Source organism: Heterodontus francisci, chromosome 22 (assembly GCF_036365525.1).
Source record: "Heterodontus francisci isolate sHetFra1 chromosome 22, sHetFra1.hap1, whole genome shotgun sequence".
Lineage (NCBI taxonomy): Eukaryota > Metazoa > Chordata > Chondrichthyes > Heterodontiformes > Heterodontidae > Heterodontus > Heterodontus francisci.
This window is the reverse complement of record NC_090392.1, coordinates 71,566,532-71,585,513: the sequence shown is the minus strand read 5'-3', so window position 1 is coordinate 71,585,513 and position 18,982 is coordinate 71,566,532. Positions and strand designations below refer to the sequence as shown.

General features: G+C 43.7%; 1 protein-coding gene across 1 annotated transcript in view; it reads right to left on the bottom strand.

Moving 5' to 3' along the window:
- The window catches only part of LOC137381425 (proprotein convertase subtilisin/kexin type 7-like), a 233,323-nt gene that overhangs the window by 157,819 nt on the left and 56,522 nt on the right, over positions 1 to 18,982 (bottom strand). The window contains 1 exon segment of the mRNA XM_068054003.1: positions 18,654 to 18,708. Coding sequence (XP_067910104.1) covers positions 18,654 to 18,708 — 55 coding nt within the window.

The window sequence follows — 18,982 nt, the reverse complement described above, 5'->3', positions numbered from 1 at the left end:
CAACCAATCACCATCACCAGGGAAAAGGTGCTGGGAAAACTATTAGACCTAAAGGCTGACAAGTCCCCGGGACCAGATGGCCTGCATCCTAGGATTTTAAAAGAAGTGGCTACAGAGATAAAAGAGGCTTTAGCTATAATCTTGCAAAATTCCTTAGATTCTGGAAGGATTGGAAAATAGCAAATGTAACACCTTTATTCAAGAAAGGAGGGGGACAGAAAACAGGAAACTATAGGCCAATTAGCCTAACATCTGTCACAGGGAAAATGCTAGAATGTATTATTGAGGAGGTTATAGCAGGACCCTTAGAAAATCTTAATGGTATCAGACAGAGTCAACATGGTTTTGTGAAAGGGAATTTAAATAGAGAGAGATTGCAGAACTCTGGTACAGAGGGATCTGGGTGCCCTGATAGATGAATCACAAAAAGTTAGTATGCAGGTACAGCAATTGATTAGGAAGGCAAATGGAACGTTGTTGTTTATTAAAAGGGAATGGAATATAAAAAGTAGGAAAGTTTTACTGCAGCTGTACAGGACCTTGGTGAGACCACATCTGGAGTACTGTGCACAGTTTTGGTCTCCTTATTTAATAATTGTGTTAGCAGTTCAGAGAAGGTTCACTTGGTTCATGCCAGGGATGAAGGGCTTATCCTATGAAGAAAGGTTGAACAAGTTGGGCCTTTACCCATTGGCGTTTAGAAGAATGAGAAGTGATCTATTGAAACGTACAAGATCCTGAGGGGATAGAAACAAGAAATGCTGGAACCACTCAGCAGGTCTGGCAGCATCTGTGAAAAGAGAAGCAGAGTTAACGTTTCGGATCAGTGACCCTTCTTCGGAACTGACACGAAACGTTAACTCTGCTTCTCTTTCCACAGATGCTGCCCGACCTGCTGAGTGGTTCCAGCATTTCTTGTTTTTATTCCAGATTTCCAGCATCCGCAGTATTTTGCTTTTAAGATCCTGAGGGATCTTGATAGAGTGGATATCAGGAGGAGTCTTCTTGTGGCGGAGACTAGAACGAGGGGATACAGTTTAAGAAAAAAAAAAAAGAGGTCTCCCTTTTAAGATGGAGATGAGAATTTATTTTCTCAAAGGGTCATTAGTCTGTGGAATTCTCTTCCCCAGAAAGCAGGGGAGGCTGGGACATTGAATTTATTCAAGGCTGAGTTAGATAGATTTTTGACAGACAAGCGAGTCAAGGGTTATGGGGGGCAGACAAGAAAGTGGAGTTGAGACCGCAACCAGATCAGCCATGATCTTAATCGAATAGCAGAGCAGGCTCGAAGGGCCGAATGGCCTGCTCCTAAGTTCTATGTTGATGGGCCGAATGGCCTCCTTCTGTGCTGCAATGACTATGACTCATCAAGTAAAAGTGGACTAATTCCAAGTCCCTTCCAAATGTTATACAGCAGCATTTAGGGAGCTACTGCTTCCGATAGCAATATCGACTCTTTGAGGTGCTGTGACTAGCGCCTCGCTGCGACACCAAACGTTCGTCCTTCCTGGCAGTGGCAGACTCCCTCCGCACAGTAGAGGCACAGTGGGAGCCCGCCCTGCTTACATAACCGATCCGGACCTGGGAAAATGGGTGGAGTCATGGTGACGGTTGCTGGATGAGGCCCTTCTCTGATCCTCCTCTGACAGGGAAGAGCAGGAAAATCCAGGCTTAAGACTGCATTTCCACCTCAAGTGTAGCATCAATTCACAGTAGTTTTGCTTCATACTGATGCACGACACATATAACAAAGGCGGAAACATTAAACTTAGTGTGATCAAAACCCATTAGTTTTTAAAATGCTTGTATCCAACATTATGAAGAGTAAGATAAGAAGTACTACTACCGGTCGCTAAGACAGTAACTGGAGGGCACAAATTTAAGACCAACACAAAAAACAAAGAAAGAGCAGGGGTTAAGAAAACATTTCTTTAGAGGATGGATAGAATGTCAAAATCTCATTCACAAACCACTGTTGGAATGGAGTCCACAAATACTTCTAAAAGGCAATCTGGTAATTTGACTATCCCTGCCAAAAGGTCTTCTCCAAAAAGACAGATGCAGTTTTCATTTGTAAATTGTGGGTGGCTCTTCTGACTCATTCTTTGGGGAGACTGTTTAATTTAAGAACCTCAGTCGCTGCGTTGGTGAATGCTGTTCTGGTTATTAATGACTTTGAAGTAAATGTAACATTCCTATCATTGAACCTCAGCCTTCTTAAAAAGCACACAAGTGTAATTTAATCAGAAATGTAAAGCTACTGTTCCAAACTCGGTTATGTGACCCGTTCAGCTTTTTCTCTTCTTAGCTCATACTGCAACCCTGCCTCGTACTGCCTCTTTTTAAAAGTAATGCGAGGTTAGCCATTTTCCCTCCTTTGCATTGGGAAATACAGTCCTTAATTGGTTATTTAAGAACTATCCTGCTGAAAAATAAGCTGGGTCTTAACCCAGCTCAACAAACCATCATAATTCTAATGTAAACCAAGCTTTTGGTACTTTGTGGAAAATTTGTTCCTAAAGCAAAATGAGCCATTAACTTCAGTTAAGTGGATAGATTGGCAAAGCTGGGACTGTTCTTTTTGCAGAAGATCAAGAGATTTGATAGTGGTGTTCAAAATCATGAGGGGTCTTGTCAGAGTAGATAGGGAGAAACTATTCCCATTGGCGGAAGGGTAGCGAATCAGAGGACACAGATTTAAATTGATTGGCTAAAGAACCAACAGCGACATGGCAAAAAAAAATTTTACGCAGTGAGTGGTTAGGATCTGGAGTGTGGTGGAGGCAGATTTATTGGTTAATTATAGTCATAGAGAGATACAGCACTGAAACAGGCCCTTTGACCCACCGAGTCTGTGCCGACCATCAACCACCCATTTTTATACTAATCCTACATTATTCCCACATTCCCCATCTTCCCTCAATTCTCCTACCACCTACCTACACTAGGGGCAACTTACAATGGCCAAGTTACCTATCAACCTGCAAGTCTTTGGCTGTGGGAGGAAACCGGAGCACCCGGAGGAAACCCATGCAGTCACGGGGAGAACTTGCAAACTCCGCACAGGCAGTACCCATAACCGAACCCGGGTCGCTGGAGCTGTGAGGCTGCAGTGCTCACCACTGCACCACCCATCTGAAGATATCTGAAGAGAAAATATTTGTAAGGCTACAGGGAAAAGACAGGTGAGCGAAACTAGCTAAGTTGCTCTTGCATGGATACGACAGGCTGAATGGCCTCCTTCTCTACTGTTAGGGTGTTGTGTCACAGCCTAAGGTCAGCGACACAATCATAAAACTTAACAGCCCAAAAATAGGAGAGTCAATCACGTCTGTGTCAATCTCTTGCTCCACTTAACCCACCTATTATAATGACACACTCCTGTTATTTCCCTAAGCTCCTTGATTGCAAGCATTTACCAGATTCCCATTTAGAAGTATTTCTGGACTCTGTTTCAACAACTGTTCCTAACAAAAAATTTCACATTCGACCCATCCTCTGTATAAACGAATGTTTTTCGAACCTCCGCTCTTTAATTGTTTTGGTGTTCATCTTAAATTTGTACCCTCCAGTTACTGTCTCAGTGACCAGTGGTCATAACAAATCACTATTTGTCTTATCTTAATGCTTTATAATCTTGTAGACTCCTATTATTCAGGTCATTGTGTAACATTCTCAGCTCCGGTGGGGTGAAAAAAAGTGTTCTCAAAGATCATACCGCATGTTGGTAACACAGTGATGTTAGTTAAGCACCTATGAGATCCCTCTTGTAGCTGGGGAGTGGGAGTGGAGAGGGCACCACACCGTGCTGTACTGAGCTACAGAGACCAAAATGTCGTCATTTTCAGTTTCTAGCTTGTGTTGAGTGAGTTGATCTTAGCTAGATTAGAGTTATTGAACGGGTGACCCAGAGGTCATGAGACCAAATCCCACTATGCCAAGTGCTGGGATTGAATTCAATAAATTTGGTGATTTAGCAGAGCTGGCACCAGCTAAAATAACCATGAAACCCCAACTGGTTCACCAGTTTCTTTCAGGCAAAGGAATTGCACTTGCTGCTGTTCAATATTCAGTGTATTAACACCTAATCTGTACTGATGCTTTGTCTTTCAACACACCATTAACATATTGTTTGCCTTTGCTCTGTGACGTTTTGGTCAGCTATGTGGCCTGGTCCAATCTAGACCTCCTTTGTTATTCTCTTGCCCCCACCCCCACCTCACTTGCTTATAACCTGTGACTTTTCTAATATTTGTCAGTTCCGAAGAAGGGTCACTGACCCGAAACATTAACTCTGCTTCTCTTTCCACAGATGCTGCCAGACCTGCTGAGTAGTTCCAGCATTTCTTGTTTTTATTTCAGATTCGCCATCCCTACCTGGTCTGGTCTACATATGACTACCAGTTCCACACAATGTGGATGATTCTTAATGCCCTCAGTGCAACCAGGGATGGGCAATAAATATCACCATACCAATCCACCAACATTGCAAGAACAATTTTTTTTTTTAAAAAGTGGCCTCAGCATGCCTTAGAAGGATGGCATTCAGCCCTTGTATGCATTTCGGATGAAGCTAACCAATCCCACTGCCCTCCTCTCTCCCCATAGCAATATTGCATCTTTCTCTCCTTCAGCAGTCACTCCTGAGTGTGGGTGGGGAGGCAGCTCTTGATCATCATTGCTCAATGGGTAGCACTCTTGACTGAGTCAGAGATTGTGGGACCCAGTCCTGCTGCAGAGACTAGAGGACAAAATCTAGGCTGGCACTCCAGTGCAGTACTGAGGGAGTGCTGCACTGTCAGATGAGACATTAAACTGAGGCCTCACCTGCCCTTTCAGGAGGACATAGAAGATTCCATGGCACTATTTTGAGGAAGATAAAGGGGGGGGGGGGGGTTCTCCCCATTGTCCAGGCCAATATTTATCCCTCAAACAGCAGATTATTTGGTCATTATCATATTACTGTTTGTGGGAGCTTGCTATGCACAATTTCACTGCCCCATTTCCTACATTACAAAAGTGATTACACTTCAAAATTACTTCACTGGCTGTAAAGCATTTTGAGACATTGTGAAAGGGGCTATATAAATGTAATATTTCTTCTTTGATCTAACAGCCCCTAATGAAAATCAGCTGAGGATACAACTAAGCTCCACTGTGATGCCCTCTACAGCCGCACAGTCCACCAAGCCTCATTGTCCAGCCTTGTGCCTAAAGGGTGATCACTTTCAGAAATAGCGGTTTCCTTTACTTCAGCTCAAGACATTCGAAGTTGCGATCAGACTATCCAACGTACAGCTGTTTCAATAATTGCCTAATTATGCCTATGTAAAAAGGGGGGGAAAAATTCCACAATAAAACTTCAGAACAGTCGCTAAGTCACGCTCAGTTATTGTCAGAGGCTATAATCATTTTCCTTTCTTTGAAGAATGTTATATTGTTAACAGGTGGATCCAAACTCTCTTTCCTTAAACCAACTGATCAGAAGTATACAGGTGACCCAATACATTTCTCCTCATATAAACCAGCCAGTGCTTCAGTGTACTGCTGACATATTATTGCTACACAGAAGAACTGTAAAACATTACTTTTTAGCCGGCAGCTGCACAGCTACTAGCAGATTATGAACACCCGCACGCACAGTTTAAAAGAGAGTTAAATGCACTGCATGGTCAAACACAAAGCAACACCAAAAAAGGTCACAGCTTCATTCTGGAGTCTGTGCTGTGTCACCTGATCTCAGCTTAGTGGCAGCCTGGCTCAGCGGTATCACCGGAGTCAGTCAGATGGTTGTGGGTTCAAGTCCCACTCCAGGGTCTCGAGTACAAAAATCTAAGCTCACAATCCAGTGCAGTACTGAAGGAGTGCCGCACTGTTGTGGAGACCTGCTGAGTATTTCCAGTATTTTCTGTTTTTATTTCACCCTCCCTAATTCTATATACTCCAGTTACCACAGTCCATCATGTGGTTCCCTTCTCTCACTGAATATACAATACACTCTTACCAGAACAAGGTTCAGGCTCCAAACCACACTTTTTATTTAAAATAAAACAGGTAGCTAAACCACACAAGGTATAAAACAGAGACTTATACACCTTTACTAAACTTGTTGATAGGTAAAATAATAAATACACCACTCACTTTCTTCTATCTATGCATAGATATTCAATTATTTGATCAGCACAAACTTAAAACAGAGTTGTTCTGTGGCTTGAAAGCTGAAGACAAGACTCTCTGGATAAACCAGCTTTCCACAAAAATATAATTCCAATACCTTTGAAGTTATACTGAAATAAGGGCGGCACAGTGGCGCAGTGGTTAGCACCGCAGCCTCACAGCTCCAGGGACCCGGGTTCGATTCTGGGTACTGCCTGTGTGGAGTTTGCAAGTTCTCCCTGTGTCTGCGTGGGTTTTCTCCGGGTGCTCCGGTTTCCTCCCACAAGCCAAAAGACTTGCAGGTTGATAGGTAAATTGGCCATTATAAATTGTCACTAGTGTAGGTAGGTGGTAGGGAAATATAGGGACAGGTGGGGATGTTTGGTAGGAATGTAGGATTAGTATAAATGGGTGGTTGATGTTCGGCACAGACTCGGTGGGCCGAAGGGCCTGTTTCAGTGCTGTATCTCTAATCTAATCTAATCAAGAGACTGTGAACAATGGCATCTCTCAATTATAATAGGACAATAGCCTTCCACAAAAGGCTGCATTTCTCTAATCAATAGTAAATGGATAGCCAATCTTAGACAACGGCAGGATTGCTTGTGTTCCCCTGCAGACCCTTCACCCCCCCAAACACTTTCCAATTCAGTTATGTGAGAACTGAAATTTAATGCGTCTTCCAGCAAACGATGGAGACCTCCCATAGCTTGGGCTGTGTCACCAAAATATGAACACAATGATACCTAAATCGCAAGGCATCACAGAGCGTTTCTGAGGAACAGTGGGGTTGAAATCGGTCTTGGGTCGCAGTGTAAACTGAGCGCTAATGACTCCGCAGCCTGGTTTACACTTAGTGAAGTGAACGGACAAGAAAAATCAGACAGGGTGAAAAACAATTTAAAAAAAAAACACAAATGAGCAAGTTCAAGTTAGAGAAAAACACACAAAAAAAAAAGAGTGCTGAAGACCCAAAATAAGGGGGAGAAAAAGGAAAATATACAAGTTAGTCAGAATCTAGGGGAAAAAAGAAATTGATGATTCTGGTCAAGACCCCTGGTCAGATGAAGGGCCTCCATCCAACATGCAAGGCTGCCTTTCCTCATTTTAGATGCTGTTTCCATAATTATAGTCAAGGATGAAGAGCCCCTTTATTATTTCACTCTTGAACGGAATGAACAACTTTGCCCCACCCCAAGACGACATCTCATTATCCAATTGGCTTTGATTCATTTCACTGTAATAACTATAGCCTATTTAATAGAAACATGCAGCTTATGGAGGCAGCTTTTAAACAGAAACAGCCTCCAGATTCCTGGTCATTACATTGTAAAATTACTTCCCTATGAAGTAATTGAGTTTATTCATCCTAATAATGGAACACAGGAGTAAAATAAACCATTTATCTCCAGTAGTTAGTGAAATGTCTAAATTACCTGTGTATATTATGTACAGAAAAATTATTTATTATCTATCATTTATTTACTAGTGTTGTCTGAATTATGTGCAGCATTTAGTTTGTAGATGTTCAATATGTTCAAAGTGGTCCATTGCAAACTGTAACATCTGGCACTGGCAAGAACTTCTAATTGTTCAGCAGATGTTATGTTGGAGACAAGACATGCAGGCTTTGACAGCTGGAATATTTTTAAAAATTCAGGAATGTTTTTTCCAGCACAGGGGGCTGTCAATTGATAATAACTGGTACTTAAAACATGTTTTTAAATGGTTGTCAATTTGATATCTACAATATATTTAAAGGGCCTTTTAAAATCAGTGTTTATTGCTGATTTAAGTACCTGTGTTTCTCTGACTGTTTTCCTATATTATATCCAGCATCAAAAATTGGGGTGGGGGAATTCACAGCTCAAATACAAACCTAAATCTGGAGAACAATCATTTGAAATCAGCTTTTATTTTGAACATTGCTAAATCTCAAGATAAAGACGAACAAGGCACAATGAAGTTAAATGGCAATCCCAAACAACTACGGTGAGTAACGCACCTCCCGACTCCCCAAAGCCTGTCCACCATCTACAAGGCACAAATCAGGAGTGTGATGGAATACTCTCCACTTGCCTGGATGGGTGCAGCTCCAACAACACGCAAGATGCTTGACACCATCCAGGACAAAGCAGCCCGCTTGATTGGCACCCCATCTACAAACATTCACTCCCTCCACCACTGACACACAGTAGCAGCAGTGTGTACCATCTACAAGATGCACTGCAGCAATGCTCCTTAGACAGCACCTTCCAAACCCATGACCTCTACCACCTGGAAGGGGAAGGACAGCTGATGCATAGGGACACCACCATCTTCAAGCTCCCCTCCAAGCCACACACCACCCTGACTTGGAATTTCATCACTGTTCCTGGGTCCAAATCCTGGAACTCCCTTTCTCACATCACTGTGGGTGTACCTACCCCACATGGACTGCAGCGGTTCAAGAAGGCGGCTCACTGCCACCTTCTCAAGGGCAATTAGGGATGGGCAATAAATGCTGGCCTAGCCAGTGACACCCACATCCCATGAATGAATTTAAAAAAAACTTGCAGCTCATATTGCTATTCCCATTAGCTGATGGTACAGAACTACGGGATGCAGATTTAAGGTTTCAGACAAGAGATACGGGAGGAATATGAGGAAGAACTTTTTACACAGCGAGCTGCAACGACCTGGAACTCGCTGCACATCAGGGTGGTGGTAACCGAGACAATAAATGATTTCAAAAGGAAACTGGACGGGCACTTGAGGGAAATAAACTTGCAGGGCTATGGAGAAAGAGCAGGGGAATGGGATAGACTGGAGTGCTCTACACAGAGAGCTGGCATGGACTTGATGGGCCGAATGGCCTCCTTCTGCGCCATAATGACTATGACTATTGCGTGCGATGGGGCTCACTGGCAGTTCCTGAGGCGACAGAATTTCCCATGATTCACACAATACAATCAAGTTACTTTCGCTGTAAATGCATTGATCGTCTCTGTGAAGGCACTGTGCGCTGCAAAATATTGACTGCGAAAATGTGAGCTTCGAGAACATCAGGGACGGAGTGGCTGAGCACTTGGACAAGTATGAGCTGATCAGAGACAGCATGGAATTGTGATGGGCAGGTTATGTCTCACTAATCTAGCCGAGCTTCTTTGAGGTGGTTGTTAATATGGTGGACTGAGAGTGTCAATGGAAGTCGTCAATATGAACTTCCAGAAGGCATTTGATAAGGTTCCGCACAAGAGGTTATTAGCAGAAGTAAAAGCACATGGAATTGGATGTAATCTTGTTACAGGAGGTTGACAATTGTTTGGGAAGTAGGAGACAGGGAGTAGGGATTAAGGGAATGTACTTATTGCACACCGCTCCCCAACCCCGGAGATAAAAATATCCTTCCTTAAATAAAGGAGACAAAAATTGTATATAGTACTCTCGGCGTGGTCTCACTGTGGCACCATATAATTCTATTCTAATCCCTTTGCAATAAAGGCTAACACACCATTTACTCTCCTAATTGTTTGCTGTAGTCGCATGTTAATGTTTTGTTATTTGCGTCCAAGGACATATGTCCCAGCCTCTCATTTTTGAAAAAAAAATTCTGCTTTTTTATCTTTCCTAACAAAATGGATAACTTCCACATTATATTCTAACTGCCACATTCTTGCCCACTCACTTAACCTGTCTATGTGCAGCCTCCTTGTGTTCTCCTCACAGCTCACATTCCAACCTAGCTTTGTATCGTCAACAAACCTGGTTACATTACACTTGGTCCCATCATCGATATAGACTATGAATAGCTGAGGCCCAAGTAGTGAACCTAGCGTAACCCTACTAGTTACAGCCTGCCAACCCGTAAATGGGTCATTTACTCCTACTCTGTGTACTGTCCATTGACCATTCCTTAATCCATGCCAATATGTTGCCCCAATCCCATGAGCCCTAATTTTGTATAATAACATCTTATGTGGCACCTTATCAAATGCTTTTTGAAAATCCAAATACACTACATCTGCTGCTGTCAATTAAAAGGTGAGATCGCCCGACTCCAGTATATAGAGTTCATGGAGAATTCCTTTGCATTTTTTTTCTATGAAATGTGACACAAAAATGGAGTATGACAGACAGGAGTGAGATGCCATCATGACACAAACAGCATCAATACAGAATATTGCCCCATCCCTTACACAGGACCCACTGTGAGCTGCACCTGCTCGCAGGATTCAGTTCATTTTTGGGAATGCTAATTCAGTTGCAGCACAGGAAATCTGTCAGTTTTCACGGGCCATATCGAAGGAAATTTGTACGAGCCCACATGGGTTTCCTTCAATCTCTGCGAATCCTGGGGAAATTCAAACAGGACTGTATAAAGGGACTCGTGCACAGATTTCCTGCCACCCCAGCAGTAATGGACAAACATGTGCATTGTGGGTGGGCAAGGTGTCCAGGGGAAACACTGAAGGATGAACTCAGTCTAGAAGTGCATTGAGAGATCAGGGAAAATGATGCCACAAGTTTGCCTTCTTTGCCCCTGACTTATCACAGAGCAGTAATAAAGTGTTCCACTATTAGCCACCTCCTACTGAGGGGCTGCTGCCAAAGCTACAGGAGCTGTAAAGGCCATGTCTGTAGAACCACTATTAACTGCAATTAAACTGGGTGCCTTGGGGATAATTAATAAGCACTGACTCACATCTCAGAACTTGCAGGTTCCTCTCCACGCTCCTACTAAAGTCACTGACCATTTTTAAAACACAGCTTTATAGTCCCTGGCAGCCTGCTGATGCCCTACTCAAGTAGCTAACATTCATGTGCCAGACTGGCAAAACAGTGTTAATTGGCTATTCAACCATATAGGGCATCACTAGAATGGCTGATCCTGTCCTCACTTCACCTCAGCCAGTACATAGGTTGGGGGGGGGGGGGGGGGGGGGGGGGGGTGTCACAAGACAAGCATCAGGAACTAGAACCATGGTCAGTTTTCTTTCCCCTCCTGCTTAAAACAATGGGTAGAGATTAAATGTCCCTCCCACCCCAGGTAACATAGCACAGACCAGAAACTGGACTCGATGATTTTGGAAACATGTGGCCAGAAATCACGATGAACCATTTACAATGATAAATTAGACATCCATAAAATGCAATAAAGAGCTGTTAACTGCTGCCTCTCTCATTAAAGGGAGAACTCTCAGATAAAACACAAGGTTGCGTTTTATTTTACTGCAGAGCAGTTGAAGACTCTCCAGCAACCAGAACACCCTTTTGATGGCATTTACTAAAATGGATAAAGCTTTCATAAATGTGTCACTTCGATTGCTGTAAAGTATATTTCTTTATATCAGGAGCTCTGTTGTATACACCTCAAGGCTCCTGATGCTATCAGACAGAGTGGAAAAGGACATTTCATTAATCAGGCACTACAGTCTCCTGCTTAGATTTGTTCTGTGCTAAATGGCCTGACCTTATAGAACAGTGGTTACTGATTAACACTCCTGAGTAACTGTGCACAAACAGGAAGAGACTGCCCTGCATTGCTACCTCAGGGACATTCAAAGAGGAACAATACAGTATATTACATGTTCCATGGAGTAATGACCAGAGTACAGCTTGAATATAATTGAATAAAGAATATATCTGAAATGTCTTAAGAACAGTCCCCTATCAACGCGACATTGTTAGGGCTCGACAAGTCAGGAATTGAGACTTCCAACATCAGCCTTCCTCCTAGCATTACACACACCAACCTTATCTGGGTCATCTGGGGGAGGGATGAAAAGCAGCCAAGCCAGGCTGTTGTCCCAGCTTGCTGAAGCACTCCTCCTGGTGGGAGGACCATGGATCCATGAAGCTGTCATAACATCTTATGACAACAGTAAAATGGCCGTTATGCTCAACAAGCTTTTTACCTAATCTCAATCCCACCTACCTGTCTTCTCACTCCTTCCCTCGATCTCTTCTCACACCAGAATGGGTCTAATTACTGCTTCAGTCCACTCCTACTGCCCAGTTCAACAGTCCTCCTAGTCACTTTATTCCATAAATCTTTGGATTCAAAGTAAAAGGCGTTTTTTTTCTAACCTCTAAGTCAAACTTCTTTCCTTTTTGCCACAACGAACACTGCTTGGACCAGAACTGCCCAGCACCTTCATCATTTTGAGCATTTTCAAAAACTAGATCACAATCTCTCTTCCGATGAAAACTGGCCCAAAGTCCTTTCCTCAAAACTTACACCTCTTTACAACCAAGGGTGAACAAGCAAGCTCCAAGTGGAAGAAAACCCATTACAAAATGAGAACGTAAAACGAGCCACCTTGTCAACATCACCCGAATCAGTCAACAGGAAACTCTTCTCCTCCCTCAGCTGCTGGCTGTTGGGAGTAGATGCACATTTTCCTCTCCGCAAAAAACAATGCCACCAGAATGAGGGCGGTAGAGTGCGGCGAGGGCCACGTGAGGGACCCAGGAGTGATTGTTCCCATCTTCACAGCAGCCTGACGCTCAATGTGTGGGGCAGGTCTGGGCTCTTCTGAAGGCTGCAATATTGAATGCCCTTGTGACCAAACACCCAATGCCCACTCCTCCTACCTACACTTTCAGATCCCCAACACCAACATCCCATGTGAATGGACACACAGGCGAGAAGCAGCGTTAACTGCTGTCCTTCTTTGATGGATGCAATTTAACCCATAATGTTAAAGTCCATAACTAAAAAGTTTAATAGAGTTCTATTTTAACTTGGCCACCCCTGTGCCACAAGAGGCAAGTACTGCCTCCATAAAGATGCATTTCATACAAGGCTCACCCCCAGTGCTGCTATTTTCACAGACAGGGACAGGAAAGACAATGCAGGAACCAACAATCCCCGTGTACATACCAATCCAACAGGGAGAAACTGGGAGAGAAACACAGCCCTGGATACCCCCCTATTTGGGAAACGCTTCTGACAAGTATGCAAACCTCCTGTCAAAGCAGTGTGCTGTCTGCCCACAGACAATGACATAAGAGGGCATGGGCAGTGCAGCTGAACCTCAATCTGGGTCATCCAATGGGGGATCTTCAGGATTTTCAGCGCTTCACAACTCAGAAAAAAGGATTTCACCACAGCTTCCACAAGAAAAAAAAAAGAAAGCAAAGTCTGAAAAAGCTGCAATGAGCAGGAGGAATATGTAATTTGTCAGAAACTGTGAACATCCTATATCTGGCTAAACACAAAATCTTCAATTAATATAGACTGGCTTTCTGGCATTTTAAATGCCACCTAGAGGCAGACTGGGAAACTAACAGCGATTTTCTGTAAAAACTCCCCGGCAAGCTTTACTTAAGAATGAGCTTAAATTTTCAGGTGAAGAAAGGTTCAGGTCCACTGGGAATTCACTCCCATAGTGGAATAATCTGGCAACACTTACTGCCTCAACCCACGATTGGCCAGAGTAAGGTACTGAGGGAGCTACTGGGTTCTGGGAGCACTTAAACCTGGAGAAAATCAAAGAGAAAATAAAATGACTGTATATAAAAAAAAATGATTTCTATAGTGATAACTTTAAATTATCATTGGCAGAACGTACTTAAATTAATGTTCTCCCCTTCCTGAGGGAATGGATTTGTGGTGGGTTACAATTCCATGAACTGTGCCCATCCTCCGTACCTTGCACTAGGGTCAACTCTTCAGATGCAAGTGCCCACGGGCCGATCGCCCTTAATAGGAATCCTTTAGTCCTCTGACTCCAGAGGGGCACAAGAGAGAGAGCGCATGAGACAGCCCACACGACAGAGATTACACTGAGCAGCAATCCCCTCCTCTCCTCTCCCAGGGCGCTGTCTCCAGCCATCACTCTGTGTGAAGTCAGCCAATTCAGCACCAACTTGGGATCAAGCCCAGGATCTGCTATTCTGAAGAGAGGGAGGCTGCTGTGGGACATTGCACACAACACTCTCATGCGTAGCGGAGAAGGCCATTCACCCCTCAAGCCTGTTCTCCCATTCAATTAGATCATGGCTGATCTGTACCTCACCCGTCTTAGTTCCATTCGTCTTGATGCCAACAGAAATCAAATCACAAAGATTTCAACTGTCCTAGCATCCACAGCCTTTGAGACGAGAGCTCCAGATTTTCACCACTATGTGTGTGGAAAAGGTGCTTCCCGATTTCACTCCTAAATTGTCTTGCCCTAATTTTAAGGTCAAGCCCTTTTGTCCTGGATTCCCCACCACAGGAAATAATTTTTATGTATCGACCCTATCCGAGCCCTTTATCATTTCGATTAGATCTCGAGTCATATGAACATACGTAGGAATTAGGAGCAGGAATTGGCCATTTGGCCCCTCAAGTTTGCTCCGCTATTTAATAAGATCATGGTTGATCTGATTGTGGCCTCAACTCTACTTTCCTGTCTACCCAACATACCCTGAGACTCCCTCGTCATTTAAGAATTACCCAACTCAACCTTAAAAATATTCAATGACCCTGTCTCTACTGCTCTCTGGGGAGAGAATTCCACAGCCTAACGACTGAGAAAAAATTTCTCCTCATCTCAGTTTTAAATGGGAGCCCCCTAATTCTAACCTTCCTCATAAGGGGAAACATCCTCTCAGAATCCACCCTGTCAAGATCTTATGTTTCAAGAAGAACACTCCTCAATCTTCTAAACTCCAATGGATACAGGCCCAACCTGTCCAACCTTTCCTCATAAGATAACCCCTTCATCCCAGGATGAAACACAAGAGAATACGAACCAAGTTTATGCATCCTGGCATTGTAATTTAACCCTTTAAGTCCCCGTATCACTCTGGTGAATCAGCATTGCATCCATTCCAAGGCCAATATATCTTTCCTGAGGCACAAGGTCCGCAGTGGCGCAGTGGGTAGCACCGCAGCCTCACAGCTCCAGGGACCCAGGTTCGATTCTGGGTTCTGCCTGCGCGGAGTTTGCAAGTTCTCCCTGTGACCGCGTGGGTTTTCGCCGGGTGCTCCGGTTTCCTCCCACAGCCAAAGACTTGCAGGTGATAGGTAAATTGGCCGTTGTAAATTGCCCCTAGTGTAGGTAGGTGGTAGGGAATATGGGATTACTGTAGGGTTAGTATAAATGGGTGGTTGTTGGTCGGCACAGACTCGGTGGGTCGAAGGGCCTGTTTCAGCGCTGTATCAATAAATTAATAAAATTGAATGCAGTATTCTGGATGGGGTCTGACAATTGAAGAGTCACTCACTTTCGTATTTCTGCACTCGAGAAAAAGGCCAACATCCCACTAGCCTTTTCAGTTGTTTTTGGTACTTATGCACTAGCATTTAGTAATTTGGCACTTTTCCATAGCTCCTTGTCTCTCAACATTAAGAAAATATTCCAATTTGCCTTTCTTGGATCCAAAGTGGATGACCCTCTCACTGGGAACAGTAGCACAGCGGCTCTGCTACTGGATGAGTGATCCAGAGACCCGCACAAAATGATCTGGAGACACGAGTTCAAATCCCACACAGCAGTTAACTACTAAAATCAATCTGGAATAAAAAGAAATCTGCCGTCCTTGCCCGGTCTGGCCTAAATGTGACCCCAGACCCACAGCAATGTGGATGACTCTTAACTGCCCAAGAAACAGCTGAGCAAGCCACTCCGTTGTAGCAATTAAAGGGCAATCAGGGATGGGCAATAAATGCTGGCTGCGTCAGTGACACCCACATCCCGTGAATGAATAAAAAAAATCTTCCCATTGTTGAACTCCATCTGCCACAGTTTTGCCCCGAAGAAAAGAAAGGTTTTGAAAAATCCAGGAATCAATCCAGGGTGGAGAGATGGGGGAAAAGAGAAGGCGTCAAAAACTGATGTTAAATTATGATGAACACAACTGAACAAAACAAACAAAAAGTTCCTCTCTTTCCATTAAGTAAAAACAGATCGAGTGAACAGCTGTCTTAGGTGAACGTTGGGTTAAAGTACAATGTAGCTTGAAACGAGTTACTCCGAGTTCCCTACACCCTACCCCAGTTTGACTTTTTACTCACCCCCAACCTTTCAAAATGATCTCAATTGTTCAAGATCGCTCTTTTTAAACTGAGGAGCCAATTTCATGGTAGATCTCTTCTGATACGCTGCAGTGTGATTACAATCTTCTGTCAATTGCATGAGTTCCATTTGTCAAAAAAGGTGTATTTGGCACATCTGACATACGAGAGGTGATTAGAAGTCAACCAATTTGTTGATGGAGGACAAGATAAGTGCATTTCTGCAAGATGCGCTGTAAAGAGACTTGTTCTAGCAGGCACTGCACAAACAACTTCAAATCAGGGAGAAAAAGTAATACATTGAATCCACTGGGTCCACTGCAGTCTGAGGTGATGCACCAGATTTAAGTTTCCAGCACTACCTCAGTGTAATTTAGAGTAGGGGCAAGATCTGCAAATGTTACACTGAACTGCAAAGCTCCCAGCTTCTTGCACCAGGCAGGTTGCTCTGAATTGTTAGATGATAACTGGATGTATGTGACGACATTGTCTCGCTCCTCAACACAGTGGAGTTATCTTGAAATAAAGGGTGTCAAACACGCTGGGGCAACGTTTGCACGAAATTCCAACGCACCCCTGGCTGACCTCCCACATTCTACCCTCTGTAAACCTGATGTCACCCTAACTCGCACCGAGTCCCATTCACCCACCACCCCTCTGCTCACTGACCGAAACTGGCTCCCGATTAAGCAATGCCTCAATTTTATAATTCTCAGCCTTATTTTCAAATCCCTCCATAGCCTCACCCCTCCCTAACTCTAATATCCTCCAAACCGAGAAATCTGCACTCCTCTAATTCTGGCCTCTTGAGCATCCCAGATTTTAATCGCTCCACCATTGGTGGCTGGGCTTTCAGTTGGCTGGGCCCCAAACACTGGAATTCCCTCGCTAAGTCACGATACCTCTTTCTTTCTTTAAGACGCTCCTTAAAGCCCATCTCTTTGACCAAGCTTTTGGTCATCTGCCCTAATATGGCCTGATGTTGGCCCAGTGTTGAATTTGAATTTAAAGCACTCCTGTGAGGTGCCTTGGGGCTGTTTTATTATGCCATATAAATACAAGTTTTTGTTGGAAGCAAACTTTGAGTACTCATCTGTGGCACCACTGCCCCTCCCCGACTCACATCAAAACGGACAACGGCTTCCTGTCCGTTGCAGCAAATTGCTTTGGTTGGTGAAACCAGGCCAAGGTGACCCTGTCTCTTTAAATGCAAAAAATGTTGTTTAACCTTGGAGAGTGGTTTTCATTAATCATTTACTGTCTTACAGGTGGATTTGGCAGTGAAAGATTGCCTAAAGGTGTGGATGTGTTCTCGTGCATTTAGTCAACAAGTCCAAGGAGCTCTGCGGCGTAGAAAAAAAACAACCATTCCTTTCAAACCACAAACACCAGTGGTTTTATATAAAAGGAACTCAAACAGGGTTTTGCTTTCCCCCTCACAGTCCCAACCTCATTGGCTAGCTCTGCAAATCCACATGGCTTCAGGAATTTAGCAGCTTATCAAGCACAGGCGCAGTGACAAGAGATCCAAGCATGAAATGTCAAGGCTCAAAAAGCACCATCTCAACAACAACATATTGCATTTATATAGCACCTTTAATGCAGTAAAACATCCTCAAGCGCTTTACTCGAGTGTTATCAAACAAAATCCTACTCTAATTCATTCTTTCCCAAAAGTTCCCAAATCTGGAATCTCCACCTCCCTCAGTTTTCCTGAATATCTGGACTTTTAAAACACAAGTTACACATCACCTACTCTGTACTTTCAGATGTCCCTTGTTTTTTTTTTACAAAAAAAAACTGGACGGCCACCTGAAAGATGCTGACTTCACAGCAATGCAGGAGGAAGGGCAATCTTAATCGGCCCTGCATAATGGGCTGAGCCAAGTTTGGTCAAGGGCCTTTTCTCATTGAGCCCACAAGAACAAAAATGATCACTTCTTGTTTAAGAAAAACACTTCCAAAGTCTATACAAACAAGGCTAACAATGTTCACTTGATCTTTGCTCAAAAATCATTAATGCACTAGTCGCTCAGAGCCTTAAAATATCATAATCACTTCCATCCATAGGCATCACAAGCCAAAGCTGAGGGGGGTCCAGGAAGAGACGCATGTGAACATTTCTTTAGGCCTATTTTTCTCAACAAATAGGTTTCCAACACTCCAGGTTTGCCCTGCAGTCTCCAGGAATTGACAATTAATCTCCTGGACACTGCACAGGAGACAAATCATAGGGCAGAAAGTGTTTTCCCCCCCCCCCCCCCCACCACTTTCTTTTAAAAAAACATATTTATGGGTTATTAAAAAAAAATTAGAGATTGGACAGAGGGTTGGAAGCAACAGGCCATGTGATGAAACCTCTTGGAAGATGTTGAGCCAGAGTTGATAATCCTATCAACAGGAGGAGTGCGATTCCCCAGCTTGGTCACGTTGACCAAATCCAGATTTGCCAGGACTTCTGGCATAGAGTTGTGCACCAACAATCCACCTTCCCCCGTCAGAGTCTTACCTTCCCAAGTGGGTGAGGGCCGTCCACTGTCTTCCCATCATCGTCAGGACCCCAACTGTGGGAAACAAACAGGAGACATGTGACAGACTGGCCAAAGAGCAGAGAGAGGCCTTTAGATAAGTGATCCCACATCCTGATAGCATCCGCTACTGACAGTCCCCAGCCTCCCGGCCTGTGCACTGATCCTAAGTGAATGGATTTACCAAAAAAAAAAAAATCTAGGCCCTTAAAACTTCCCCATCAACTACAGGAAGAGGGAGATGGGAATTTCCCTCATTTATCATCCTTTCAAAACATGCCAGGAAATTGACTTTCTGGGAATAGTAACT